The 27,143-nt window shown below is 43.9% G+C and overlaps 1 protein-coding gene across 1 annotated transcript in view; it reads left to right on the top strand.

Annotated features, from left to right (window-relative positions):
* NINJ2 (ninjurin 2) overlaps positions 1-26,667 on the top strand; it is a 66,197-nt gene extending 39,530 nt beyond the window's left edge. The window contains exons 2-3 of the mRNA XM_056846773.1: positions 12,588-12,819; positions 26,487-26,667. Of these exons, the coding sequence (XP_056702751.1) occupies positions 12,588-12,819; positions 26,487-26,650 (396 nt within the window). The 3' untranslated portion in view covers positions 26,651-26,667. The remainder of the gene's footprint in view (positions 1-12,587; positions 12,820-26,486) is intronic.
* The last annotated feature ends 476 nt before the right edge of the window (positions 26,668-27,143 follow it).

Below are 27,143 nucleotides of genomic sequence, written 5' to 3'. Positions count from 1 at the left end.
GAGGTGTAGCTGCCCAACTCCCCCCCCCAGGTGCAAGGGTCACACCTGTCTAATGGAAGTTAGCTGAATTTATGCTAATATAATGGCGAAGAGTATGATGAGTGAGCCAGGAATTCTCAAAACCAAAGCCAAAATTCACCTCCGGTACAAGCTTACTAACTGGCCTTCAGCAAGCCACCATTTTTTCCTCTCTCTGCCAGAACATATACTGCTGTGTAGGCTCAGGTCTCATTCCCATCCAGCATACCAATTTAGGCCAAGTTTAGAGAATAAACCTATTCACAAGTTGCTTCCGCACAAATGTTTTGCTCTATCTTGGTTCTCAGACTAGGGCAGGGTTGTTTGGAGCATCCAGATGACATTATCCTTTGCTTTCCTCCAGTATTTCCCAAACCTGCTCTTTCCTGAAAGATCGCAGAGCAAGTGGGATTGCATGCAATGGTGGATGGGAACATGCATATTTTCAAATCTCCCGCCCACAATGGCACCATTTTGTAGCTGTCAGCCCCACACGGGTGCCATTTTCTCTCAGGCCACCGGAGGGCTTTCTGACAGATTTAGAAAAAAAAACAGTAGCTGCTTATAACTCAAGCGCTATAACCCTATAGCAATACAGCTACTCTCTGTTTTTTTAAAAAGCTGGTAAAATAACTCACCAGCGGGTAGGGGCATAATGGTAGTTATGAGGGGACAATGGAGGAAAGAACATAGAATCCTCCTATGTGGATACTCTGTTGCCACCGCAACCCCCTCTTCTTTTGCAGCGACTATGAATACATAACAGGGAATCATCGCCATGTGGTAGCAATCACAGTAACAAGACTCCAAACTCACAACACAGTGAAACTAATTTGTTGGGTAGACATACCCTAGGCTTGAGACTGGCAAGGTGGCAAAGCGTAGAGTGGCCATAGAGAGTGGGGGAGTGTAACAGTACTATCTTAAGCAAGGTTACTCCCTTCTAAGTCCATTGAAGTTGATGGGCTTAAGTACTCGAAGGGCTGTCGTATAGAGGAGGGTGCCGAGTTGTTTTTTGTTGCCCCAGAAGGTCGGACCAGAACCAACGGGTTGAAATTAAATCAAAAGAGTTGCTGTCTAGACATTAGGAAGAATTTTCTAACAGAGCAGTTCCTCAGTCTTCCTCGGGAGGTGGTGAGCTCTGCTTCCCTGGAGGTTTTTAAGTAGAGGCTAGAGGCTAGAGGGCCATCTGTCAGCAATGCTGATTCTATGAACTTAAACAGATGATGAGAGGGAGGGCATCTTGACCATCTTCTGGGCATGGAGTGGGGGTCACTGTGTGTGTGGTGGGGAGGTAGTTGTGAATTTCCTGCATTGTGCAGGGGGTTGGACTAGATGACCCTGGTGGTCCCTTCCAACTCTATGATTCTCTGAGTGTAATTATGCTTAGGATTGCACTGTAGGTGAGGTTAAAAAAAGGGAGGGGCAGTGTTACAGAAGGCAGAGCAGAACATGCGCTTGATCTGTCAGGCCATTTTTCTGAAGGTTTCGGTCAGACAGCTGAGAAGAGGAATCCTGTTTCAATGTCAGCCAAAGGGCGAGCGTGTGTGCCTTTGCAGCAAACCTTTCCCCTCCGAGGCCTTGCTGGGCAGCTCCTCTCGCTTCCAAACAGTTGGCGTTCCCCCCTGCGAGCCACAGCAGGGAAACAGGCTGGTCTCAAATAGCTGTGCCGAAAGGCACGCCCCTTCCTTCTCCTTCGCTTGTGCCAAGCTTTTAGGTCAACCTGCCATTTCACAGTCTGAGTTGCCAAGTTGTGCCCTCAGCCTGGGTCAGTGTGTGCCAAACGATGCCTAGGGCACACCTACTGAGAAGTTCCAAATGCTGTTCCCTCGCTGGCATTTCCATTGGGTGGGTTAGGAGGACCTTGTTGGGAGATGCTTCTGGTGGCTGCAGAACAAAACCAGTTTCTCCCTCCCCTTTTTTTATTTCTTCACACGCACACACACAGAAAACAAAACAAAAACAAAACAAAAACAAAGCTTTCAAAAAGATACATAAAGACAATATATATATATATATATATACACACACACACAATAAAAGAAAATGGAAATATAACATTACTAGAATACTCAATACAAATTCTTGAAAAGAAACTAAAACTGTGCTGCTAATATAACTGGATATGATTTCAATCACTTTCATCCTATATGTTTGGGCTCTACTGCAGCTTCACCACATGTGTAGAAAATCTGCACCAGCTGAATCACAATACCAATATTTACTAGCATTTTTATCCAAGTTACACATTTTTTGAACTCTGGGGAACAGGCACATCCTGGTATAATGTTGGCTTGTTGTGTTGTTGTGTTGTCTGAGCACAGCCTCAATGTAACAAGAAAAATGCATAGATTTTTCACAAATATGCAAAACGTTCACATAGTGGATTTGATCCAGGACAGAATTAAGCACCTGAACTTGCCTTACGCTGAATCACATCAAAGGCCTTTTTGGTCCAGAACAGTCCACTACAGCTAACAGGCTGGCGTCTTTCCCAGCCCGGACCCCTGATATTCTTTTATCAGAAGATGCCAGGGATTGAAGCGGCACACTCCTCTTTGCCAAGCTTATGTTATATAGCACAGCTATGATCCTTCTCATTGATTTCACTGGAAGGGGAGATTAAGCACATGCTTAACTCTTCTACTGAACTCCATTGGAACTTATACACATTGAACTTGGGCTGGACAGCACCTGTTGCATTTGTGAGAGCATATTTGATAACCACCGGCTATATAATGTATCCAGCAACATATAAATATGTATTAAAAAGGAATCTGATTGGTATTAATGCTGAGAAGTCCTCATGATTCCCCCCCTCCCTCCAAGGTTGTCTGAAACAGTATCCGGGACATTAATCTTTGCATGCCTTCGCACACGCCCTTCCCATCCCAGGTCATGCCGTAACCTAACACACTGAGGAATGCTGAGTTCTCCCAGCATGTCATTGGACTGTTTTTAATGGCCGTGGCTGACCTGAGGCAGCTTTAGGTCAGCCAAAAAGGCAGTGCATGACGGCCTCCCAGAGCTAGCATTCTGGCTCTTTAGGAAAGGAAATAAAAAAACGAACTCTGACGAAGATGCCCATTTGCTTTCTCAGTTCCTCTTTGGACATGTTTGGAATTGTCCTGGCCGCTGAAGAATCAATAGCTTTGCCTCCAGTTTCCTTCCTGCATTATCAAACATGCCTACTGGGGGAACTGGAGTCTAGCACGAACGGCCATGAACTGTTTGGCAGGAAGTGTATAGGAAAGGCCTCCCATGTTTCTCGTTTCCTTGTTTTAGGTTGGATCACAAAAGCATGTGCTTCCTGAAGTGATGCATGCATGCTGAGAGGTCAGTCCCAATGCGTTCAAGCTGCCCAGCCTGGCTAGGGATATACTCATGTGGAAGCAGTCTTCAGTGCATACACCCCTCATTGGATGAAGCATCTGCCATGCAACAAGGGCTGGGCATGGGGTCCTTTACTCTTATTATTACGGTCATTGACCAGAAAATACATATTCACATATATAAAACATTCAAGTGAAGACGAAAGCAGTTTTCGATAGTACAACAAGAAAGGACTGATTCATGTTAATAGTAAAACCGTTTAGCATGATCTCGTCAGATCTCAGAAGCTAAGCAGGGTCAGCCCTGGTTAGTATTTGGATGGGAGACCACCAAGGAATACCAGGGTTGCTGTGCAGAGGAAGGCACTGGCAAAACCACCTCTGTTAGTCTCTTGCCATGAAAAGGTCGCCAGAAGTCGGTTGTGACTTGACGGCACTTTACACACAAACACACACACGCACACAATTCCATTAACAATAAAATCAATAAATAAATCTATAAAAGCTGGAATAAAAAATAAAACGCAGTAAGATACAGTACAAATGTGAATATAAAATTTAAATTCGTTTAGCATTTTTATCATTACACCTGTGGCGAACTTTATATACAAAAGCACAGAATTTAGTGATGTTACTTGTGACGTGTGGATTTTCATCGGAGAGGAGTTTTTCACGTCGAGTTTTTTCAGAATAACCTGCATGTGGTTCTAGACCCCATCCAGCAGGGGGCTCCTGTGCTAGACTCTGAGGTCGAATACAAAAGTTATGGACGCTGTTGTCAAGCAGCTGTAAGTTGTTGCACGTGGTGCTGGCTCAGTGCTTAACAGTTGCCAGCTCCAGGTTGGGAAATTCCTGGAGATTTGGGGGGTGGAGCCTGGGGAAGGCATGGTTTGGGGAGGGGAGGGACCTCAGCCGGGTATAATGCCATAGAATCCAGATCCAAAGCAGCCGTTTTCTCCAGGGTAACTAATCTCTGTAGCCTGGAGATCAACTGTAATTCTGGGAGATCTCCAGCCACCACCTGGAGGTTAGCAACCCTATTATGCAGGGTCCATAATGCTTAAGAGCCATTCGTTGCTGACCAATTCTGATAATGGTCATTCACACACACTCTCGTATTTATTTACATGAGCAGGGGAGGCTAATCTGGTGAACTGGATTAGTTTCCTCTCTCCTACACACGTAGCCAGCTGGGTGACCTTGGGCTAGTAACAGCTCTCTCAGCCCCACCTACCTCACAGGGTGTCTGTTGTGGGGAGGGGAAGGGAATGTGATTGTAAGCTGGTTTGATTCTTACTTAAGTGGTAGAGAAAGTCAGCATATAAAAACCAACTCTTCTTCTTCTTTTTGATTTACCTGCATTTGTCAAGGTGTTCCTTAAGAGTGGAATGTGCCAAAGGTGGGCTGTGACACATCAAGGGATGTTTGTGTGCTTGCCTGGGGCTGTGATGCCCACACTGGCCAGCCAGCTTCTTCTACCACCTGGTCAGCAACCTTCTTCTCCTATCTGACTGTCACAATCTGTACATTTGATCTGGGGAGAGTGTAGCCTTCTGATGAGTTAAAACCGTCTAAAGTAAAAGTAACATTTCAAAAGATCTGATTTTCTCTTTCCTAATATGCAATGTTGGAAAGAGAGTGGAAAACCAGCTCCCTTTTTGCCTTAGAAGAATAGTGAAAATGGCTCTTATTTTTGGAGGGCTTTGGTGGGGTGGGCCAGAACCCAGCCTGGGCAAGTATCAGGAAATGCATTCTTGGTTCTCAAATGGCAGGTTGTTATTTTAACTTTTGCCTTGGATTTTATTGTTTGGTTATTGTTTGATCTGACAGGGTGGAGCTTTTCTATTTCTGTGTCAAATGCCTGGATTTATAAAAAAAGCTGGGGAAAGCCTTCTGGTGGTCGGTAGAGGAATGGCAGCCATGGGGTACGGATGCAAGGAAAATGCAGGCAAAACTGCTGTGCAGATGCTCCGTGGCCACTGCAAATCTGCATTTGTAGCAACAAGAGCTATTAAGAGAATCCGCACCACATGGAAGCAGCTTATGACATTCTTAGTGACTGTTCCTTGCAGTATAAAGTCTTATAAAACTTGACAAAATAATTACATTTCATTTAAAGAAACAATTGAAGACCTGTGGCTCAGCCAGGTGGCCTTGGGGTGGAGTGCTGACTCCTGGCTCTTGACGGCATGCAGTTGACACCTATGCCTGCTGTCAACAGCCTGGGTGTGACCTTGGATGTCTCCTTATCTATGGAGGCCCAGGTCACAGCCACGGCCCGGTTGGCTTTTTCCCATCTCTGCCGGGACCAGCAGTTGGCACCCTATGGGCAAAAACGCATGGTCACTTTATCCTCCTTTAATCTCTGTTTCAGCCAAGATTCAGCCAGGATTGAACGCATGCATTTCGCCTAATGTGCGTTCGATCCTGGCTAAAACAGGGATTAAAGGAGGATAAAGCGACCATGCGTTTTCGCCCTATGTCTCCCGCCCCGACTTAGCTACAGTGATCCATGCGACGGTCACCTCCAGGCTAGACTACTGTAACTCGCTCTGCGTAGGGCTGCCCTTGAAGCTGACATGGAAGCTCCAGCTGGTACAAAATGCCGCAGCGAAACTTCTTACAGGAACCTCGCCGCGGGCCCATATTACTCCAGTGCTTAAACAGCTGCACTGGCTCCAGCTGGAATACCGCGTTAGATTCAAGGTGCTGGTTATTACCTTTAAAGCCTTACACGGTCTGGGGCCTTCGTATCTGCGGGACTGCCTCTCCTGGTATGCTCCTCGGAGGATGCTTCGTTCAACAAATACCAATTTTTTGGTGGTCCCTGGCCTGAGGAATGTCCGGCAGGCCTCGGCCAGGGCCAGGGCTTTTTCGGCCGTGGCCTCCACCTGGTGGAATAGCCTCTCGAATGAGACCAGGGCCCTGTGGGACCTTAAGGAGTTCTGCAGGGTCTGTAAAACAGAGCTATTCCGCCCGGCTTATGGTTGACGCCAGCTACGGTTTCATACATATGGTTGCTGGCCTCCCCAACCCTCACCGTCACTGTATCTTAATCCATCTGCTCGCCTAGTTAAACCTTTTACACTTAGGGGCGCCTAAGTAATTTTAGGATTGGTTTTAGAATTTTAGGGCTATTTTAAATGCTGTTTTAAATGATTTTACTGATTACATGGGTTGTTATTCCCCTGTAAGCCGCTCTGAGCCCGGTCTCGGCCGAGGAGAGCGGGGTATTAAATTGAAACAATAAATAAATAAATAAATACACACATACACACACACACACACACACACACATACATACATACGAGCATACATACACACATACATACATACATACGAGCAAGCAAAGAGGGTGCTAAGATACCTGAAAGGATCTATGCACAGGAAGCTGTGCCTGAGAGTTTGTGATGGGGAGCTGGTTGCCTATTCTGATGCATCGTGGGCGGATAAATAAATAAATAAATAAATACGCACATACATACACACATACATACACACATACATACATACATACATACATACGAGCAAGCACGGAAAAGATAAATTGAAAAAGGTATATTACGTTTTGAAATCTGGTGCTTGATAATACAATATTACGCATTGAATTTTTGAGCATTGTGATGGGCAGTCTCTGGACTCTGGCCTGGAATACTTTATGGATCAAAAGGGGATTGGCACAATTCCTTCAATGTAAATGGACGCATTTCTTATTCACAAATAGGAGAGTGCCTTCCCCCCTTCCTTTGTCCCAGCAATATTGTGCCCCCCAGCACCATCTAAGTTATCCTAATTTACAGAGCAATACTAAACAGAGTTACAACCTTCTAAGCTAGGCCTGCCAACCTCCAGGTGGTGCCTGGAGATCTCCTGGAATGGCAACCTCTCTCCAGACAACCAAGATCAGCTCCCCCAGAGAAAATGGCTGCTTTGGAGGGTGGACACTATAGAGTTGTACCCCGCTTAGGCCCTTCCATTACCCAAACCCAGGTTTCACTCCCAAATCTCCAGGAATTTCCCAAAAGGGAGTTGGCATGACTATTCTAAGCCAGTTGACTTCAATGAACATTGAAAGATGTAATGCCATTTCGGTTTGCACTGGTAGTCTGCAGCACATCATGTTCTCCATTTTAAGAATGGTGGTGGAAAGTGCCATCAAGTAGCTGACTTATGGCGATCCCTTAGGGTTTTCAAGGCAAGAGACGCTCAAAGATGGTTTGCCATTGCCTGCCTCTGCAGCACAACCCTGGACTTCCTTGGTGCTCTCACATCTGAACACTGACCAGGCCTGACCCTGCTTAGCTTCCAAGATCTGCTGAGATTGGACTGGCCTGGTCTATCCAGGTCAGGGCATTTTAAGATTACAGTGACAAATTTTGGGTTTCACCTTTAAATATCTTCTCTAGTAAAAATGGATAGTAGTCATGATGCATATCTATTCTCTCCAGGATCAGAGGAGCATGCCTATTATATTAGGTTCTTTGGAACACAGGCAGGATAATGCTGCTGCAGTTGTCTTTTTTTGTGGGCTTCCTAGAGGCACCTGGTTGGCCACTGGGTGAACAGACTGCTGGACTTGATGGACCTTGGTCTGACCCAGCATGGCCTTTCTTATGTTCTCTCCCCCTTCACTTTTTAAAAAATTCTGAACATCTAGCTTGTTGAAGAGTTCTACAGAACTCAAAAGCTTGCCCTTTTAAAATGCACACAGTTTTGTGACTATTGTGCATTTTATGAATTTGCCTGCCTTTCTCCTGAGCTTACAAATACATTTTGTCTTGGCGTTTGTCTGCAGACCAACGTGTGGGCTGCTTGCAGCTTCTAGATCGATAGACGATCATTACGGGTTAAAAGAAGGTTGAGGTGCAGGAATAAAATCGGGACACTGCGGTGTGTCTTGATTTTAAAACATTGGCATTACCTGTTTCACTGAAAAACATTACCTGTTTTGCTGAGAAACAGGAGCCGCTCTGCAGCATAAAGGATGTTTTCTATGCCCAGCTGATATTTCCTGGCTCCAGCTCCAGAGGCGGCCTCGGTGCTGGACCAATTTCGCACCCTTCTTTTCAGACGTCTCTGTCTGGTTGTGAGTGTCACAGTCTCCCAGCCTCAAAGCACTCAGACTCCGGCAGACTCCGCACATGGCTACCTCTCTTGTTTGCTGCGTGTGAATTGCCCGGGTGTCTCTGTGTGTTTTATTTGGCATTCCACAGCGGCTCGCTGGGAATTAACGGCCTTTTAATCAAGTGCCTCCACGGCTCTGCCTGTGGCCAGCAGACACTCTCAAAGAGGATTATTTATCATTCACATGGTCTCTGTCTCTGCCAGCTCATGCTGCCCTGTCATCCCTTTGCCTTTTTCCTCACAAACTAAAAATCCTGAAAAATCCTGGGAGTATCCCTGGGGATACGAGCAACCCCTACCAATATTCGCCCTCTCTAATTTCTTACCTCCTGCAATGACTTGGGCTTTAAAAGAAGCAGCAATACTGGTGTGGATTTATGTCTTAAAGCCATCCCCTCCCCCTTTCCTCCAAAAAAGGGCTGATTATCCGTGCGTTTGTGCATGTGAAGAAGGGAGAAGTGTTCTGGGAATACAACATTCACACAACCCATTTGCTGTGCCGGGAAGAGAATAGGTTTGCCATTCATTCATCGTTTTGAGGAATTGTTCACAATTCAGAAGCTCAGACCACCCAAAGGAAACCTGTCTGAACAGAGGTTTTTGAAAATTAAATCATGGAGGCTAGTTCTATCAGTGGCTACTAGCCATGGTGACTAAAAGGAACCTCCACATCCAGAGGCAGTAAATCTCTGAATTCCAGTGCCGGGAGGCAATGTCAGAGGAAAGCATCGGCCTCTATGCCCTGTTGTTGGACCTCTACAGGAACTGCTTGGCCACTGTATGAGACAGGATGCTGGACTAGATGGACCCCTGATCTTATCCAGCAGGGCTCTTCTTATGGTTATTTTTTTTTAAATGGAGCATCCAAACAAACATTTAGTGGTAGTAGTGGAAAGTGCTGCCAAGTCACAGCCAACGTATGGCAACCCCACTGGGGTTTCAAGGTTAGAGACATTCAGAGGTGGTTTGCCATTGCCTGCATCTGTGAGGTGACCGTGGACATCCGTGGTGGTCTCCCGTCCAAGCTGTAACCAGGACCAACCCTGCTTAACTTCCGAGATGTGAGGAGACTGGATCAGCCTGGGCCATCCAAGACAGGGCTGTGTGGTAGCAGTGTGGTGTAGCAGTTAAGAGCGGTGGAATCTAACCTGGAGAACCAGGTTTGATTCCCCACTCCTCCACATGAGCGGTGGACTCTAATCTGGTGAACCGGGTTGGTTTCACCATTCCTCCACATGAAGCCTGTGGGGAGACCTTGGGCACAGCTCTCTCAGAACTCTCAGCCCCACCTACCTCACAAGGTGTCTGCTGTGGGGAGAGGAAGGGAAGGAGATTGTAAACTGGTTTGATTCTCCTTAAAAGGTAGAGAAAGTCGGCATATGAAAACCAACTCTTCTTTAGTGGCTTCCATTTTTAAAACATGTTCAGGAAAGGGCAGAACAGCAAGCATTTTAAAACAAAGCTCTGATATGGTTGACATTTTTTTGTAGAAACTGAAGGCAATGCACTTCATTTGTTTTTCATATGCACTATTAAAACTAAAACTATATGAAGGATAAGAGGGTATTACGTATGACCATTTGGTGTTGTGGTGTCCATTTCTTTAATAATGAGGCAGGTGTGATTAGATACCTTAGTGAGCAGCAAATGTCTTGTGTTCCTCTGGATTGTGTCCCAAATGTTTCTTTCTAGCAGCTGATGTCTCATTACCAGTTCTGGGTTTGTTGCAATAGCGTTAATTACTACCTCACAGTGGTCTCCTGGCCTTTATAGTGCTGGTACAGACTTTGGTTCTTGTAGGTTATCCGGGCTGTGTGACCGTGGTCTTGGTATTTTCTTTCCTGACGTTTCGCCAGCAGCTGTGGCCGGCATCTTCAGAGGAGTAACACTGAAGGACAGTGTCTCTCAGTGTCGAGTGTGTAGGAAGAGTAATACATAGTCAGAAAGGGGTTGGGTTTGAGCTGAATCATTGTCCTGCAAAAATTAACAAAGGTAATGTGCTAACCATTGTCCTGTAAGTATCAAGATAATGTGCTAATGAGGGTGTGGTATGTTAATATGGAACCATTGTATCCTGAAGTGATCTGGTAATGTGTGAAATCCAAAGCTAATCTGCATGGCTATTGGTAGAGACTGTTTGGTGCTCCCCCATCTGGCCACACTGAGAAAATATTCAAAGGGAACATAATAATATTGACTGAAAAATCTCAAAGCAATTACTGAGATTGAGTTTCAGAGAACTCTTCCTTGTGTTCTTGATGGGAATTAACCCTTTGTCAGAGGAAATGGATCGTTGAATATTAATGGTATTAGTGGTAGAAGCTAATTAATGCTGCACGCACACAATAAAGACTCGCAGTCTGTTCTCTTAGCAAAAATCAATTTTACTTACTAACATCAGGGAAGGGTAACTTGAGTTTTAAAATAACAAATTCCTTACTACATCCTAAGTTTCCTATCACTTCCCAGATTCATAGCTGGGAGTTTCTACAGCTTCACATCTTCACATAGTAAGATCTAAAATACAATGGCGATGGCTTCTTCTTGCTAAACAAAGAAGAAGCTCCTAATATGCAAATACTTTTACAACTGTCCTGTTTAACCAATAGCTAGTTGACACATACTGTAGGTTACATCAGCTTTGATCTGGTCAGCTTGGTTACAAACAATTTAATCCTTGACTGATTGAAATACTATGAAACTTGCTATCTAAGACCCAACAGTTCTGTGTTGGGGAGAAAAATGGTAGATGTTGGCAGAGAGGGCCCAGTATAATCCTAGTCCCTCAAACACTTTCAGCGTGGTGTAGAGGGTAGATGTCGGAGTAGGATCTGGGAAACTCAGGTTCAGATTCTCACTCTGCCATGGATGTTCACTGGGTGACCTTGAGCCAGTCATTCTTTCTCGGCCTAACCTACCTCATGGTGTTGTTTTGAGTATAAAACGGAGGACAAGAGAATGGCGTTGTCAGCTGCTTTGGGTCTCCGGTGGCAAGAAACGTGGGGCATAAACATCTAAATAAACTTCCACAGATCTCATTGTCTAGGTCAGAGGTGTCAAACATAAGGCCCGTGGGCCGGATCCGGCCCCTTGAGAGCTCTTATCCGTCCCGTGAGCCAGCCGAGGCAGCCACCCCCCCCCCAAACTCTCAATCTGGGCTGGGAAGGCAGAGTCCGGCCCGACCAAGTGACATTTATGTCATATCCGGCCCTCGTAACAATTGAGTTTGACACCCCTGGTCTGGGTGGTGCAAGCTCCCTCGACAACTTATAGCAACAAAAATGCAGGTTGGACTGTAACACAACTGTGCAAGGCAACAACGTTTTGTGGATGCTGCTTCTCAGAAACTGTGCTGCTTACATAAGAACATAACATAAGAAAGGCCCTGCTGGATCAGACCAAGGCCCATCAAGTCCAGCAGTCTGTTCACACAGTGGCCAACCAGGTGCCTCTAGGAAGCCACTAACAAGACGACTGCAGCAGCACCATCCTGCCTGTGCTCCACCGCACCCAAAATAATAGTCATGCTCCTCTGATACTAGAGGGAATAGGTATGCAGCATGACTAGTATCCATTCTAACTAACAGCCATGAATACCCCTCTCCTCCATGAACATGTCCACTTCCCTCTTAAAGCCTTCCAAGTTGGCAGCCATCACCACTTAACTATGTGTTGTGTGAAGAAATACTTCCTTTTATCAGTTCTGAATCTCTCACCCTCCAGCTTCAGCAGATGACCCCGCGTTCTAGTATTATGAGAGAGGGAAAGAAGCTTCTCCCTGTCCGCTCTCTCCAAACCATGCATAATTTTATAGACCTCTATCATGTCTCCCCTTAGCCGCCTTCTTGCCAAGCCAAACAGCCCTAAGTGTTTCAACTTGTAATGTGTTAGGCTTTTTGTTTTATGAAGCTTTTAAAAAAACCCACTACTTTGTTTTGTTTTCCCCCAGTCAGTTCTTTGGAACCCCTGACCTAGAGGCAAAGGCGTTCGGACTGTCTTTGCACATCATTTGATACCCAGAGATGTTCTAGCTTTTAATCCTGTGCACCTGCATCAAAATTGGTTGGCAAGTCCATTTCTGAGTCATATGTGACCTTCTTCTTCCTCCCTTAGGACTCTAATCCTGGTTCTAGGGGGGAAAATATCATCAACATCAACCATTATGCTACCAAGAAAAGCGTGGCCGAGAGCATGCTCGACGTGGCACTGTTCATGGCCAATGCCACGCAGCTGAAGGCGGTGCTGGAGCAGGGGCCGTCCTTCCACTACTATGTCACCCTAACCACGCTCATCAGCATTTCCCTCTTCCTCCAGACTGTGATCGGGATTCTTCTCATTGTGATCGGTAAGGCTCTTTCCGAGGACCTGGATGTTCCGAGAACCTGGAGCTTGGCCGTGAAGAAAAATGATGTGAAGGCCCTGCCTCATCGTTTCTCCCTCTCTGTTTTTTTTTTTTTAATATGGACCCTCCCCCACCAAATTAATAAAAAGAAAAGAAAAAAATGAAATCCCAGGGGAGGTGGTTCAAAAAATACTGGGGATCACTTGTTTCACTAACAGTTTTGTGTGAGCAAGGTAATGTGAGAGTCAGTGGTGCTTTCACACATGCCAAATAATGCACTTTCAGTTCACTTTCAATACACTGCAGCTGCACTTTACTGTGTGAAATGGCAAAATCCACTTGCAGTCATTAAAGTGCATTGAAAGTGGATTGAAAGTGCATTATTCAGCATGTGTGAAAGCACCCAGTGACTCACTGCTGTGATCCTAGGAGAACTTTTCAGGAGTTTCTGACACCCTGGAAATGGCCTCAGCAGAAATCCATGACTGTGCTTAGCATTTGTATATCACCTTTGCTGTGTTCAAAGTGCTTCACACACAATATCTCAACAATCTTTGTGACGAATCCTGCAAAGTAGACTGGTGTTATTGTCTCTGTATTGTATATACAAGGGGGTGGGGGTAAGGCTGAGGCCACGATTTAGGGGCTTGCACAAGGCCACGTAATGACTGAGGCGCCAACCACTTGAACTACTTGGTTTACGGCTTTCACACTCAACCGTTACACAAAAACCAGTTTCCTATGTGCTCTTAGCTCATACGTGACATTGCTTGTATATAGGGTTGCCAACCTCCAGGTACTAGCTGGAGATCTCCTGCTATTACAACTGATCTCCAGCTGATAGAGATCAGTTCACCTGGAGAAAATGGCCACTTTGGCCATTGGACTCTGTGGCATTGAAGTCCCTACCCTCCCAAACCCTGCCCTCCTCAGGCTCTGCCCCAAAAACCTCCTGCCGGTGGCGAAGAGGGACCTGGAAACCTTATCTGTATGAGTCTACATGATTTCTGCTTGTAAAATAGGCAGCCCCAGGAGGGCGGGGTTTGGGGAGAGGTTTCAATGCCATAGAGTCCAATTGTCAAAGCGGCCATTTTCTCCAGGTGAACTGATCTCTATCGGCTGGAGATCAGTTGGAATAGCAGGAGATTACCAGCTATTACCTGGAGGCTGGCAACCACTTGCACTGCCCAGTCCTAAAAACATGTCCCTGGGATTAAGCCCCACTTAATAGTCTCAAGAAGGATTCTGAGCACACCTGTTTAGGATTGCTCTCCGAAAGGTGCACATGTTTACTGTGTTCCCAATTACAGGCAAGTAGGGATGCCAGACTCCAGAGGGGGCCTGGGGATCTCCTGGAATTACAGCTTATCTCCAGACTACAGAGTTCAGTTCCCCTGGAGAAGATGGTTGCTTTGGAGGGTGGATGCTATGGCATTGTATCCCCACTGAGGTCCCTGTCCTCCCCAGGCTCCACCCCCAAATCTCCAGGAGTTTCCTAACCTGGAGCTGGCAACCCTACACCCCCCATCCCCCACTGGTGGGATGGGGGCAACCATGCAGACAAGAGTTTTACCTATCCTTTTTGTTTCACCAGTTATGTGTACATGGGGGTGGGGCAGGGCCATCTTAACTCATGGGCCCGATGGGCACTTGCCCGGGGGCCCCACGAGCATAGGGGCCCTGTGCTAATCTGTGTATGTTAAGTGACTTGCCATAAATAAATACTACTACACAGTAGTCTAGACTATACTAAACTATAAAATAATATTTGCTGCAATCTTATTGTGTTACAAATGGACATTGTGATTTGTCTCTGATTTAGTATCCCTGATTTAGTATCCTCTGACACAGTGCCACCTCACTTGCATGTAGGCCTATGTGTATGGATCTCGTGCTGTATAACGTAATTTAACGTATATGTTATGTCACTTTAACTCAGTTGACATTACTAACATTAGACCTACTGTAGTACTATTAATAGCAATGACATGATTATTGGATATATTTATACATTGTATATGAACCCAGGTATAGGGCAATGCATAGATTATTAGTGACTGAACCTGAGATTCAATCACAACATTGAACACTTGTACGGTAATCATGTAGTGGTTATTTAAGATTATGAATTTATGGTGCAGTTCTAATAACCAGGTATTGATAGTTTGTGAATATACGAATGGATAAGCTTTTTAATTGTGCAAGTTGAGAAAATTGTTGAATGTAGTCTGGTAGACCTATACATAAATGAGGCTAGATCAGTGCCAGACACCCTAGCTATGCCAGTAAGCTGGATCTAGGTCTTGTCCAGCAGTTTTGTGAATCAGCACACAGTAGAGAGTTTGTATTAAGAATAAAGACTGTTCGTACAATTAAAGGAATGACACGTTCATTATGGAAGCAGAATGTTTAAATATTTAGGTCTTGTTGCAAGCACACTTATATAATATAACCCTACATCAGACTGGTGTGGGACTAAATATTAAGTATTTAAGATATATATTTCCAGGTGAATAACCCTTTCAGCAGAAATGAAACGTAATGTTTTGAGTGGGGCACAGAAGAGGAAGAGAGCTGCAGAGGAGAAGGAGAAAATAGGAAAACTTCCAAAATTAACACCGTGGCGCAACACAGGTGCAACGACAGCCACTCATACCATTCCTTCAGATATAGCATACACATCTACATCCATTCCTGCTACCAATCATCCAGTTTCATCAGACATACCATCATTGCCTGTTGCTGCTGCTGGTGACATTTTACAAGAGGAAATACCCAAATCTGTAACAGTAAAGGAGTTTGCAATCCATGACACAGATCCGGGGCTATGGAACATTAATTATACTAACACAACAGATTACTGGATTCGTAGTGGGCCCTCATCATGTCAGAATCATGATAGCAACCTTTCAGAGCAGGAATATTGGCATAAAGTGTTGACACATGTGGTTTCTGTAATTCGCTTTGTTGCCTCCAAAGGTTTGCCATTTCGTGGAGAAAACCAGATTATTGGGTCAACAAAAAATGGCAACTATTTAGGTATACTAGAGCTGCTGAGTGATTTTGACCCTTTCTTGGAAGAACATCTCAAAATGTATGGAAATCCTGGAAAAGGGAATCCGTCATATTTATTTGCAAATATTTGTGAGGAATTTATTTAATTAATGAGACAACAGGTTCTTTGTACTATTCTTGAAGAAGTAAAAGAGTCAAAGTATTATTCAATAAGTGTAGATTCCACTCCAGACATCTCATACACAGATCAACTGACATTTACTGTCCGATACATTAAAGGCTGTGAGCCTGTGGAACGTTTCTTGATGTTCATCCCCATCTTTTCTCATGGAGCAAAGGATCTAACAGACACCGTTGTAGATTTTCTTAATGAGAACAACATTCCACTATCAAATTGCCGTGGTCAGTCATACGATAATGCCTCAAATATGTCTGGACGATATACTGGATTGCAAACACGGATTTATCAACTCAATGAGTTTGCCATCTATGTCCCCTGTGCTGGACACAGCCTGAAGTTGGTGGGAGTGAAAGCAGCAGAGTGTTGTCTACAGACTGTAAAATTCTTTGACTTTGTTCAGCATCTGTATTCATTTTTTGCTGGTTCTACTCACCGCTGTAATGTATTGACATCATCTGTAGGAAAAGATTTTGTGGTCAAGCGTCTGTCTGACACACGATGGTCAGAACATTTTGATGCTGTTCATGCTCTGTATGGGGGTTTAGAGAAAATAAAACATGCACTGGATTCTCTATCAGCTGACAATGAACAGTAAGTGAATACAAGGCAAGAGGCAGAAGGACTGAGCAAAAAAATTGAAAACCTGGAAACAATTTTTCTCACAATTCTTTGGAATGACATGCTAGAAAGAATGAACAAAACAATCAAAGGATGTGAACATCCTTGTTGCCATTAATCTTTTTGAGTCTATGAAAACCTATCTTCTGGAAACTAGAGACAAGTTTAGTGAATATGAATCCAAAGCCAGGAGTATGTGTCCAGAGACAGATTACAGCGATGGGAAAAAATGGGAACGAAAACGAAGTGTGCGTCTTAGTAGATATGATGGATCAGAAGAGGTACTTCTCAGTAAAACCGAAAAGTTCAGGGTGGAAACTTTCCTCCCTATTCTGGATACTCTAATCTTTGAACTGACAAAACGTGCACAGGCTTATTCACAGACTGGAAATCTGTTTTCTTCAGTGAATTGAAAACCATTGCTTCTGATGCACTAAAGAAAAAGTGTGAACATTTGGCTAATATGTATCACAAAGACCTGAATTATGATTACCTTTTAAATGAATGTGAGCATCTCAAGCACTACATGGCTCTTGATGAAAATTGTGAGACTCTCCCCGCAATGTACAGAAAAATAATTTCGAACAATTTGAAATCTGTATTCCCAAATGTTGAAATTGCACTCAGAGTGTTCATGTGCATGATGGTGACCAACTGTACAGGAGAACGTTCTTTTTCAAGACTGAAACTTATAAAAAATCTGCTTCGTAGCACAGTGGGGCAGCATCGTTTGAACTGGCTTTCACTCAAGTGCATGGAAAATGACATCCTGAAGACCACTGACTTCAAGCCAATAATAAAGCAATTCTCTGAAAATAAATGCCGCAAATGCTTGTTATAATAAGAAGTTCGTAGTAATTTCATACTCTAATCTGTGTGGCTTACTGAGTATTATTGTGTTTTTCAAGCCTTGTGTATTGTTCAAATGTTTATCATGTTGATTAGTTGCTGCTGTACAGCATGTTTTTAATGTTTTAACACCAGTTTTGTTGAAGTGCCAATAAAATAAATATATGTTTAATATTTTTTACTTTTTATTCCTGTGAGTGGTTGTCGTAGGGGCCCCAGCACACTGGTTTGCCCAGGGGCCCATAATGCTGTTAAGACGGCCCGGGGGAAGGGGGGTTCTATATGTCGCAACTAATGTTGCCAACCTCCAGGTGGGGGAGCTTTTCTGAAAAAGGCACTGGACCTCCCAACAACACAGAATTGTGCATGGCTCTGGGGTCTGATGTGTGCATACCCACTGTTGTTGTTTTTTAAGGCCAGTGGAATTGCCCTTCTGTTTTTAAACTGAATTTCCATGGGTACCGTTGTCGCTCCAGGAATCATTAGCATTCTGGTCGCTAGCCTTCATGTGAGCGCAGGGAAATGAGGCATATAATGGCATCAGGTTAAGTCACCTCTGGCATGTATTCTGATGTCTCACCATGGCTGTGCAGTGTAATAGCTAAACCTGCAATATGCAAGTTGGGAAGTTTCTGGCTCAGATCTCACCTTGGCCACAAGTTCAGACCCACATCTACTGGCCTGCCAGGGTTATTGTGAGGACAATTATGCAAACTGCTCTGAACCCTCCGCATTGTGTTCTTGAGATTTATTTATTTAAAAGATTTATACCCCACCTTTCTGCCCTGATCAGGGCCACCAAGATGGCTAACAAATTAAAAACATCTGTAATAAAAACACATCTTGAAAAAAACATTGAACCGAACAAAAATACACCATTCAAACAAAACACCAACATACCCGAAGCACTGCCTAGTCCCTTATGAATCTGCCTGACCACTACAGTCATCTTCGGAGGCCCGGCTTTGGGTGCCCCCGACTTCTGAGATCAGGTGGGTGGCAGCCCTGAACAGGGCCTTCTCGGTCAGGGCACCAAAGCTCTGGAACTCTCTCCCCAGGGACAGTCATCTGTCCCCTTCTGTTGCCACCTTCTGTCAGCTGGTGAGGACTTTTTTGTTTCATTTTGGCATTTAATAATGCCTTCTTCCTAACCAATATTTTTATGTTTGTATGTATTTTAACTCTGTTTTCGATGTATTTTAACTCTGTTTTTCTGTATTTTAATTGTTTTAATGATGTGTGTTTGGGAGGGAGGATGATTTTAATGGTTTTATAATGTGATTTTTTTTTCATCTATGTTTTAAATGGTTTCCTCCCTTGGCAGCAGAAACACAGAAAGAACAATTAAAATATAGGGCAGGAAAGAGAGAACCCTGAGGGAAGGCCGGATGAAATTTAAAAAAAGTCTTTACCTGCTGGCGGACGATGGCAGAAGGGGACAAACAGACAAACCTCCCTGGGGAAAGAGTTCCAGAGCTTTGGTGCCATGACTGAGAAGGCCCTCTCCCAGGTTGCCATCCACTTAATCTGGGTTGCCAACCTCCAGGTATTATTCAAAAATCACAGATGTAGGCTAATGATTCACTTATATCAATGTTTATAAATATAATTTCCTCAGATTACACTATTGCTTCATAGTGCCTTTTCAATCAACAAAATTAAATGTACAGTTTTATATATACAACAAGGCAAAATTCATAAAAATCAAATTCAACATAAATTAGCAATTGACTTGTGGTGTCTTTCTTTCATGAATTATGCATATATTGTCCACAAATGTCCTTGAGTCCAATTGTGTAGAACAGGATTCCGGTATCTTTGCCTGTTTCAATATTTCTTCAGCTACCCTGAAGGACATATATTTATGACGTCTGGATCCTCTCTCAGAACGTCCCTTGTATCCTCAGCATTTGTTTGTAATATCAGAATGCTGGTCTGTTGATAAATTATTTAAATAGAACTATACATTAACATTCTAAGCATTGTAATATTAATTATTTTACACATATATAATATAATTACATTTATACTTACAATCATAAATGAATTTTCATACACAGTGACTTGTGTGGTGTCAACCCGACAAGAATCCTTTCTTGTTTCCAGTCAATTAATTCCATACAGGCAGTATACTTAAATGCTTACTGCATTACTCATTAGGATCGATCCCAGGTGCAGGTGTTAATTTACAAGAAGGAGGTAAGATCATTGGCCATATTTAACCCCTTAGGGGATATGCAGTCAAAGAGTTGCACAAAGCGTGCTTCCTGCTGACTTAAAATTCGTTCTATGTTAGATCTCTGGAACTTCTTAGGTGTTGCTTGCCAAACCGCAAAGAACTGAAAGTCACTATCTGTATGTTTGCACTTCAACCAATGCTCCACTAGGGGCGCTTCTAATACTTGATTTTTTATTCTGGACCTGTGCTCCCCAATTCTTAATTTAAGGGGGCGTGTGGTTTTCCCAACATAAATTAATTTGCACATACAAATGACTAAATAAATAACATTTGCAGAGGAGCAATTTGTAAATTGACGCAGTACATACGTGAAGCCAGTGTCTTCCCTTGTGAAACTCTTTACTGGGAGGGAGAACCGGCAGACTGCGCATGATCCACAGCGATGATGTCCAACAGCCCCTGTTGTGGGAGGTGCTACATTGAGATCTGTATGTATTAGCGCGTCTCTTAAAGAGCCCGTTCTTTTAAAACCAATCAAGGGTGGTATTGCACATCCTGCAATGCTCTGTACTATGTGCCAGTGTTTATAAATGATTCGTTTTATCTTAGTTGCCAAATGTGTAAATTGTAAAGAAGCTGTTAAATTCTGTTTATCACGTTTCTTGCAAGTAAAAAGAGTAGACCTATCTATCCCATCAGCTCGAAGGCGTGCACTATTGATGATATGTGGTGGATAACCTCTGCTCAAAAGGGTGTCTTCCAATTCTGATGCTGCTTTTATATAGTCCTCTGTGCGTGTTGCATTCCTTTTTAACCTTAAAAACTGGCCATAAGGTAAATTGTTCCTCATAAAGGAGGGATGATGAGACTTATAATGTAACAGAGCTCCCTTATCTGTGGGCTTTTTATAGGGAGCTACCCAAAGCTTTCCCACTGAGTCAACATTAACAATTACATCAAGAAATGGTAGACTGTCATGATCGGTCTGAAAATCAAACTGAATATGCTCATTGTATTGGTTAAGCTGTTCCAAAAACACATTACAATTCTCTTGATTGTCAAATAACATGATCAGATCATCCACAAAACGGCGAAAGAATAGAACATGTTTTTAAATACCTCATTACAAAAAATAAACCTCTTTTCAAAAGAAATCATAAAGATATTTGCCACCGATGGAGCCGCTGCTGACCCCATCGCTACTCCCTTGATCTGCTGATACATCTCTTAACCAAACCTAAAATAATTGTTCCCCAGAAGTAGGTCCAGCAGATCCATTAAATAATGGGTTGGAGGTGTTTGGTCTGCTCTACTCGCGAGTAGTCTTTCTATAATTTCACGGGTCTCTTCTAAGGGAACATTAGTATAAAGAGCCCTTACATGCTTTGTGCAACTCTTTGACTGCATATCCCCTAAGGGGTTAAATATGGCCAATGATCTTACCTCCTTCTTGTAAATTAACACCTGCACCTGGGATCGATCCTAATGAGTAATGCAGTAAGCATTTAAGTATACTGCCTGTATGGAATTAATTGACTGGAAACAAGAAAGGATTCTTGTCGGGTTGACACCACACAAGTCACTGTCTACCATTTCTTGATGTAATTGTTAATGTTGACTCAGTGGGAAAGCTTTGGGTAGCTCCCTATAAAAAGCCCACAGATAAGGGAGCTCTGTTACATTATAAGTCTCATCATCCCTCCTTTATGAGGAACAATTTACCTTATGGCCAGTTTTTAAGGTTAAAAAGGAATGCAACACGCACAGAGGACTATATAAAAGCAGCATCAGAATTGGAAGACACCCTTTTGAGCAGAGGTTATCCACCACATATCATCAATAGTGCACGCCTTCGAGCTGATGGGATAGATAGGTCTACTCTTTTTACTTGCAAGAAACGTGATAAACAGAATTTAACAGCTTCTTTACAATTTACACATTTGGCAACTAAGATAAAACGAATCATTTATAAACACTGGCACATAGTACAGAGCATTGCAGGATGTGCAATACCACCCTTGATTGGTTTTAAAAGAACGGGCTCTTTAAGAGACGCGCTAATACATACAGATCTCAATGTAGCACCTACCACAACAGGGGCTGTTGGACATCATCGCTGTGGATCATGCGCAGTCTGCTGGTTCTCCCTCCCAGTAAAGAGTTTCACAAGGGAAGACACTGGCTTCACATATGTACTGCGTCAATTTACAAATTGCTCCTCTGCAAATGTTATTTATTTAGTCATTTGTATGTGCAAATTAATTTATGTTGGGAAAACCACACGCTCCCTTAAATTAAGAATTGGGGAGCACAGGTCCAGAATAAAAAATCAAGTATTAGAAGCGCCCCTAGTGGAGCATTGGTTGAAGTGCAAACATACAGATAGTGACTTTCAGTTCTTTGCGGTTTGGCAAGCAACACCTAAGAAGTTCCAGAGATCTAACATAGAACGAATTTTAAGTCAGCAGGAAGCACGCTTTGTGCAACTCTTTGACTGCATATCCCCTAAGGGGTTAAATATGGCCAATGATCTTACCTCCTTCTTGTAAATTAACACCTGCACCTGGGATCGATCCTAATGAGTAATGCAGTAAGCATTTAAGTATACTGCCTGTATGGAATTAATTGACTGGAAACAAGAAAGGATTCTTGTCGGGTTGACACCACACAAGTCACTGTGTATGAAAATTCATTTATGATTGTAAGTATAAATGTAATTATATTATATATGTGTAAAATAATTAATATTACAATGCTTAGAATGTTAATGTATAGTTCTATTTAAATAATTTATCAACAGACCAGCATTCTGATATTACAAACAAATGCTGAGGATACAAGGGACGTTCTGAGAGAGGATCCAGACGTCATAAATATATGTCCTTCAGGGTAGCTGAAGAAATATTGAAACAGGCAAAGATACCGGAATCCTGTTCAAGGACATTTGTGGACAATATATGCATAATTCATGAAAGAAAGACACCACAAGTCAATTGCTAATTTCTGTTGAATTTGATTTTTTATGAATTTTGCCTTGTTGTATATATAAAACTGTACATTTAATTTTGTTGATTGAAAAGGCACTATGAAGCAATAGTGTAATCTGAGGAAATTATATTTATAAACATTGATATAAGTGAATCATTAGCCTACATCTGTGATTTTTGAATACTACCAATTTACAGTTGAATTTACATTTTTTTAAACCTCCAGGTATTAGCTGGAGATCTCCTGCTATTACAACTGCTCTCCAGCCGATAGAGGTCAGTTCACCTGGAGAAAAGGGCCGCTTTGTCAATTGGACTCTATGGCATTGAAGTCCCTCCCCTCCCCAAACCCCACCCTCCTCAGGCTCCGCCCCCCAACACCTCCCACTGGTGATGAAGAGGGACCTGGCAACCCTAACCTAATCTCAGAAGGTGGGCGCACCCGAAGCGGGGCCTCAAAAGATGACTATAGTGGTCAAGTAGGTTTGTAGGGGGAGTAGGTGGTTCTTCTGGTATGGTGGTCCCAAGCCAACACCAACACCTTGAATTGTGCCTGGAAACAAATTGGGAACCAGTATAGATGGGTCAAGACTGGAGTGATATGGTCCATACAACCCACTCCAGTCAACATCTGCAAACAGCAGCCTGCTGAACAATGTTATTTTGAATAGGAAGGCAAGTCAGTAGCTCTTGCACATTATGGGAACATCGTGACTTGGATCCAGTGATGCACAAATAGAAGCTTAAATGGTTGGGTTGCCAGGTCCCTCTTCGCCACCGGTGGGAGGTTTTTGGGGCGGAGTCTGAGGAGGGCGGGGTTTGAGGAGGGGAGGGACCTCAATGCCATAGAGTCCAGTTGCCAAAGCGGCCATTTTCTCCAAAGGAACTGATCTCTATCGGCTGGAGATCAGTTGTAATAGCAGGAGATCTCCAGCCATTACCTGTAGGTTGGCAACCCTATTAAATGGACTTAGTGCAGTCCTGTTTACATAAGATCTTGTGCAACACCTAGCACATTCATTCATCCCTATGTATTACACAGCTTGGAAAATTGACCTTGCTCAAGTGGAAATACAAGCAGAGCTACAGTAAGCTTGACGTAGTGCAAACGACTTCCCCCCAGCCCTTTTCTTGCATTTCCTCTTGCCCAAGAGCTCTCAGTGGAATAGTGTAAAATTATTGAATCCCTTTGTATTTGTATCTTGTATTGTAGAGATAGGTAGTCATCTCTCGCTGTATCATACTTCCCCGATGGACAAAGCCACGGCGAAATGGGTTTTACCGGTTTCCCATCTCGGGATGAAGTAATACCTTACAACAACTGCGGCTAATATTGATGAACTGTACTTTTGGAGCGTTGACACACGTTTTGTGTGACAAACGTGACGAAAATCCACTCCGGGTTTTCAACTTACCTTCTGGAGTGCCGACTTGCCTCCATTTCGACTGAAGCCGCTTCGCCATTGAGCGTAATACTATTTCTGTAAACATTTGCAACTTTTTCGGGATTAGTTGATATTTCTGTATATTGTTTTGTATTTGAAAGGAATATTTCATTACATATACTGTGTGCCATCAGTGCTTGTCGTTGTTTGCTTAATTACCTGGAGGTTAGCAACCCTATTAAATGGACTTAGTGCAGTCCTGTTTACATAAGATCTCGTGCAACCCCTAGCACATTCATTCATCCCTATGTATTACACAGCTTGGAAAACTGGCCTTGCTCAAGTGGAAATGCAAGCAGAGATACAGTAAGCTTGACGTAGTGCAAACGACTCCCCCCCAGCCCTTTTCTTGCATTTCCTCTTGCCCAAGAGCTCTCAGTGCAAGCAGACATTTGTGCACCAGACCCAACCCTCCCGCGTGCCTGTGGCATACCAACGTGCCTGCCAATTTAATGTGCAAAGCGGCACTCGGTCAGAAATAGTTTATTCTTATTCCGTGTAACAGATCCCCTTTCACCACCCTGCTTAGACCCCCTCCCCCAGGTGGCCTGTCTTTCTCCTTTCACCAGCCCAGAGCTTTCCGGAGCTGCCCTTACAGAGGGCTACAGTCTGGAGAGCCGCTCTGAGGTCGGCCCTCTGCCTCCCCTTGTGCCAGGAACACAAGGCTTCTCTTTCTCCGCTTGCGTGTTCAGCGTTGAAAGGAATGATGGGGTCATGAACCTGGGCTCCTTTCAGCTGCAGTTATGCCTGCCGCGACAGGATCTCTTGTCTGCGCACAGGGCCTGGCTGTGGAAACGTCCCAGCAGCCGCTTGTCTTCAAACGCCTCTGGTTTTTAATAGAGAATCACCTACCTGCTAAAATTTGCTATACTCCTCCATAACGTTCCAGTCAAATTTTAAACTGGCCAAGAATATGGGGCTGACTGAATGGATTTTTTTTTTTAAATTTGCAAGGGCTGTTTCATAGATTGCCCTGCAGTCAGGGTTGCCAACCTCCAGGTACTGGGGAGAAAAAAGGCACCTCTGTACTAATACCACGAGGTTAGGAAAACAGTACAGGATGATATATATACACAAAGTGCAAATTTTATAAGCTACTGAGATGAAACAAGGACCATATACATGACACATACAAAGCACAAATATATACAATATGTACAATCTGCATAAAGCAGAAATGATTCCAAAGGTCTCAACAGAGTACCAGGTAAGTATTAGTATTGTAATCTGTTGTTGGACACTATAAGTGTCACAAATGCATGGCATGTGACCTATGCATTCACACATGACATTTTCAGCGCTGTCATGTAGGGTTGCCAGCTCCAGGCTGGGAAATCCCTGGAGATTTTAGGAATAGAGCCTGAGGTGGGCAGTGTTTGGGGAGGGGAGGGACTTCAAAGGGGTATAATGCCATAGAGCCCACCTTCCAAAGTGGCCATTTTCTCCAGGGGAACTGATTTCTGTCGCCTGGAGATCAATTTTAATCCCATGAGGTCTCCCACAACCACCTGGAGCTTGGCAACCCTAGTGCTGTGCCTTAACTGTCTTCAGTGTCCATTGAGAAAATGTAATACATAAAGAAGCATTACATTTGCAATCCTTTTGGAGAAAGAGCCAAACAATAATTATGTGAGATCAGTGATCGATTATCCAACTTAAAAAACAACAACACTTAAATGCAGCTTTGAGCATGAGTTTGGAGGGGGCTCTATCAATCTGCTAGCGGCAGCATCCCTACCTGCAGGTAGTGATGCCAGCCTCCAGGTGGGACCTGGGGATCCCCCAGAATTACAGCTCATCTCCAAGCTACAGAGATCAGTTCCCCTGGAGAAAATAGGTGCTCTGGAAGGTAGACTGTTTGGCATTGTATCCCACTGAGCTCCCTGTCCTCCCCAGGCTCCACCCCCAAATCTTCAGGAGTATCCCAACCTGCCCCTGGCAACCCGCCCCTCCCCATCCCCGGCTGGTGGCCAGGGTGGACCTAGCAGCAACCCTACCTGCAGGCCTTTTGGCAACTCTAAGGAGGGATGGCAGAAGGGAGGCAGGTGCTTACTCTGTTGATTGAAAAACCAAGAAGAGGACCTTTCAATAGTGCAGCAGTAATGTGGAGGCACATGGCTAGTTATGTGCTGCTTTTTATTTTTTCAAGGCATGCATGTATTTTAAAACTATGTCGTGGTAGAGAAACGCTTGAAGAAAATGCCATTCCAATGAATTAAAAATTCTCAGGAGAATTTTGCCATTTGGGCAAAAATTTAAAAATAAAAAAAGAACTTCTTCGGAATGTAGGAGGATGGAATTAGGTGATGTAGGCAGGGATGAAGTCCTGTCTTTGGGGGAAATGGAGGTCCTGCCCCTCTGAATCTTGCTGTTTGCTTGTGTTCTGCCTCATATAGCTCGTCTGAACTTGAACGACGTGACGAAACAGCAGCGTCTGGACTTGCTCAATAACCTCGCCACGGCCCTGGTCTTCTTTACAGTCATCTTCAACATCTTCATTACAGCCTTTGGGGTGCAGAAGACAGGGCTCTACCCAAGCCCTTACGGTCGGAGATACTAAGCCTGAGCTGGCAGTAGAATTGGGTAAGTAATGGACGAGCTCTTACAAAACATCTTGGCGGTCAGACATTTGCAAAGGCATCTAGGTAGGTTTGTCCTCTTCCAATGAGTGTGCAGCTTTGGGAGGGACACACATGGAGTGGTCAGGGAGAAAGGGGGCACCCGCCTAACCAGCCGGATAAGCCAAATCAGCCCTGGCGATCAATGGGGTGACTGATGTTGGAGTCACGTCGCCCTCACATCCTCACGAAGGTGTGCAAATATGAAGCCTCAAATCACCTGCAGATCAGCAGGGGTCCCCATTAGGGATTGTGGCAGCTAACTTGGGTGGAATGTAAAGAACGTGGAGGTTCCCTTTAGTCACTGTGGTTAGTAGCTACTGACAGACCTAACCTCCAAGACCAAGAAAATTTATTGTATATGGCCGTTGACCGTCACAAATAACTAAAACAGTAATACAACAAACAGTAGTACGTGCATACATACAATTGGCT

This window comes from Euleptes europaea, chromosome 3 (assembly GCF_029931775.1).
Source record: "Euleptes europaea isolate rEulEur1 chromosome 3, rEulEur1.hap1, whole genome shotgun sequence".
NCBI classification, from domain to species: domain Eukaryota; kingdom Metazoa; phylum Chordata; class Lepidosauria; order Squamata; family Sphaerodactylidae; genus Euleptes; species Euleptes europaea.
This window is presented reverse-complemented; position numbering and strand designations above follow the sequence as displayed.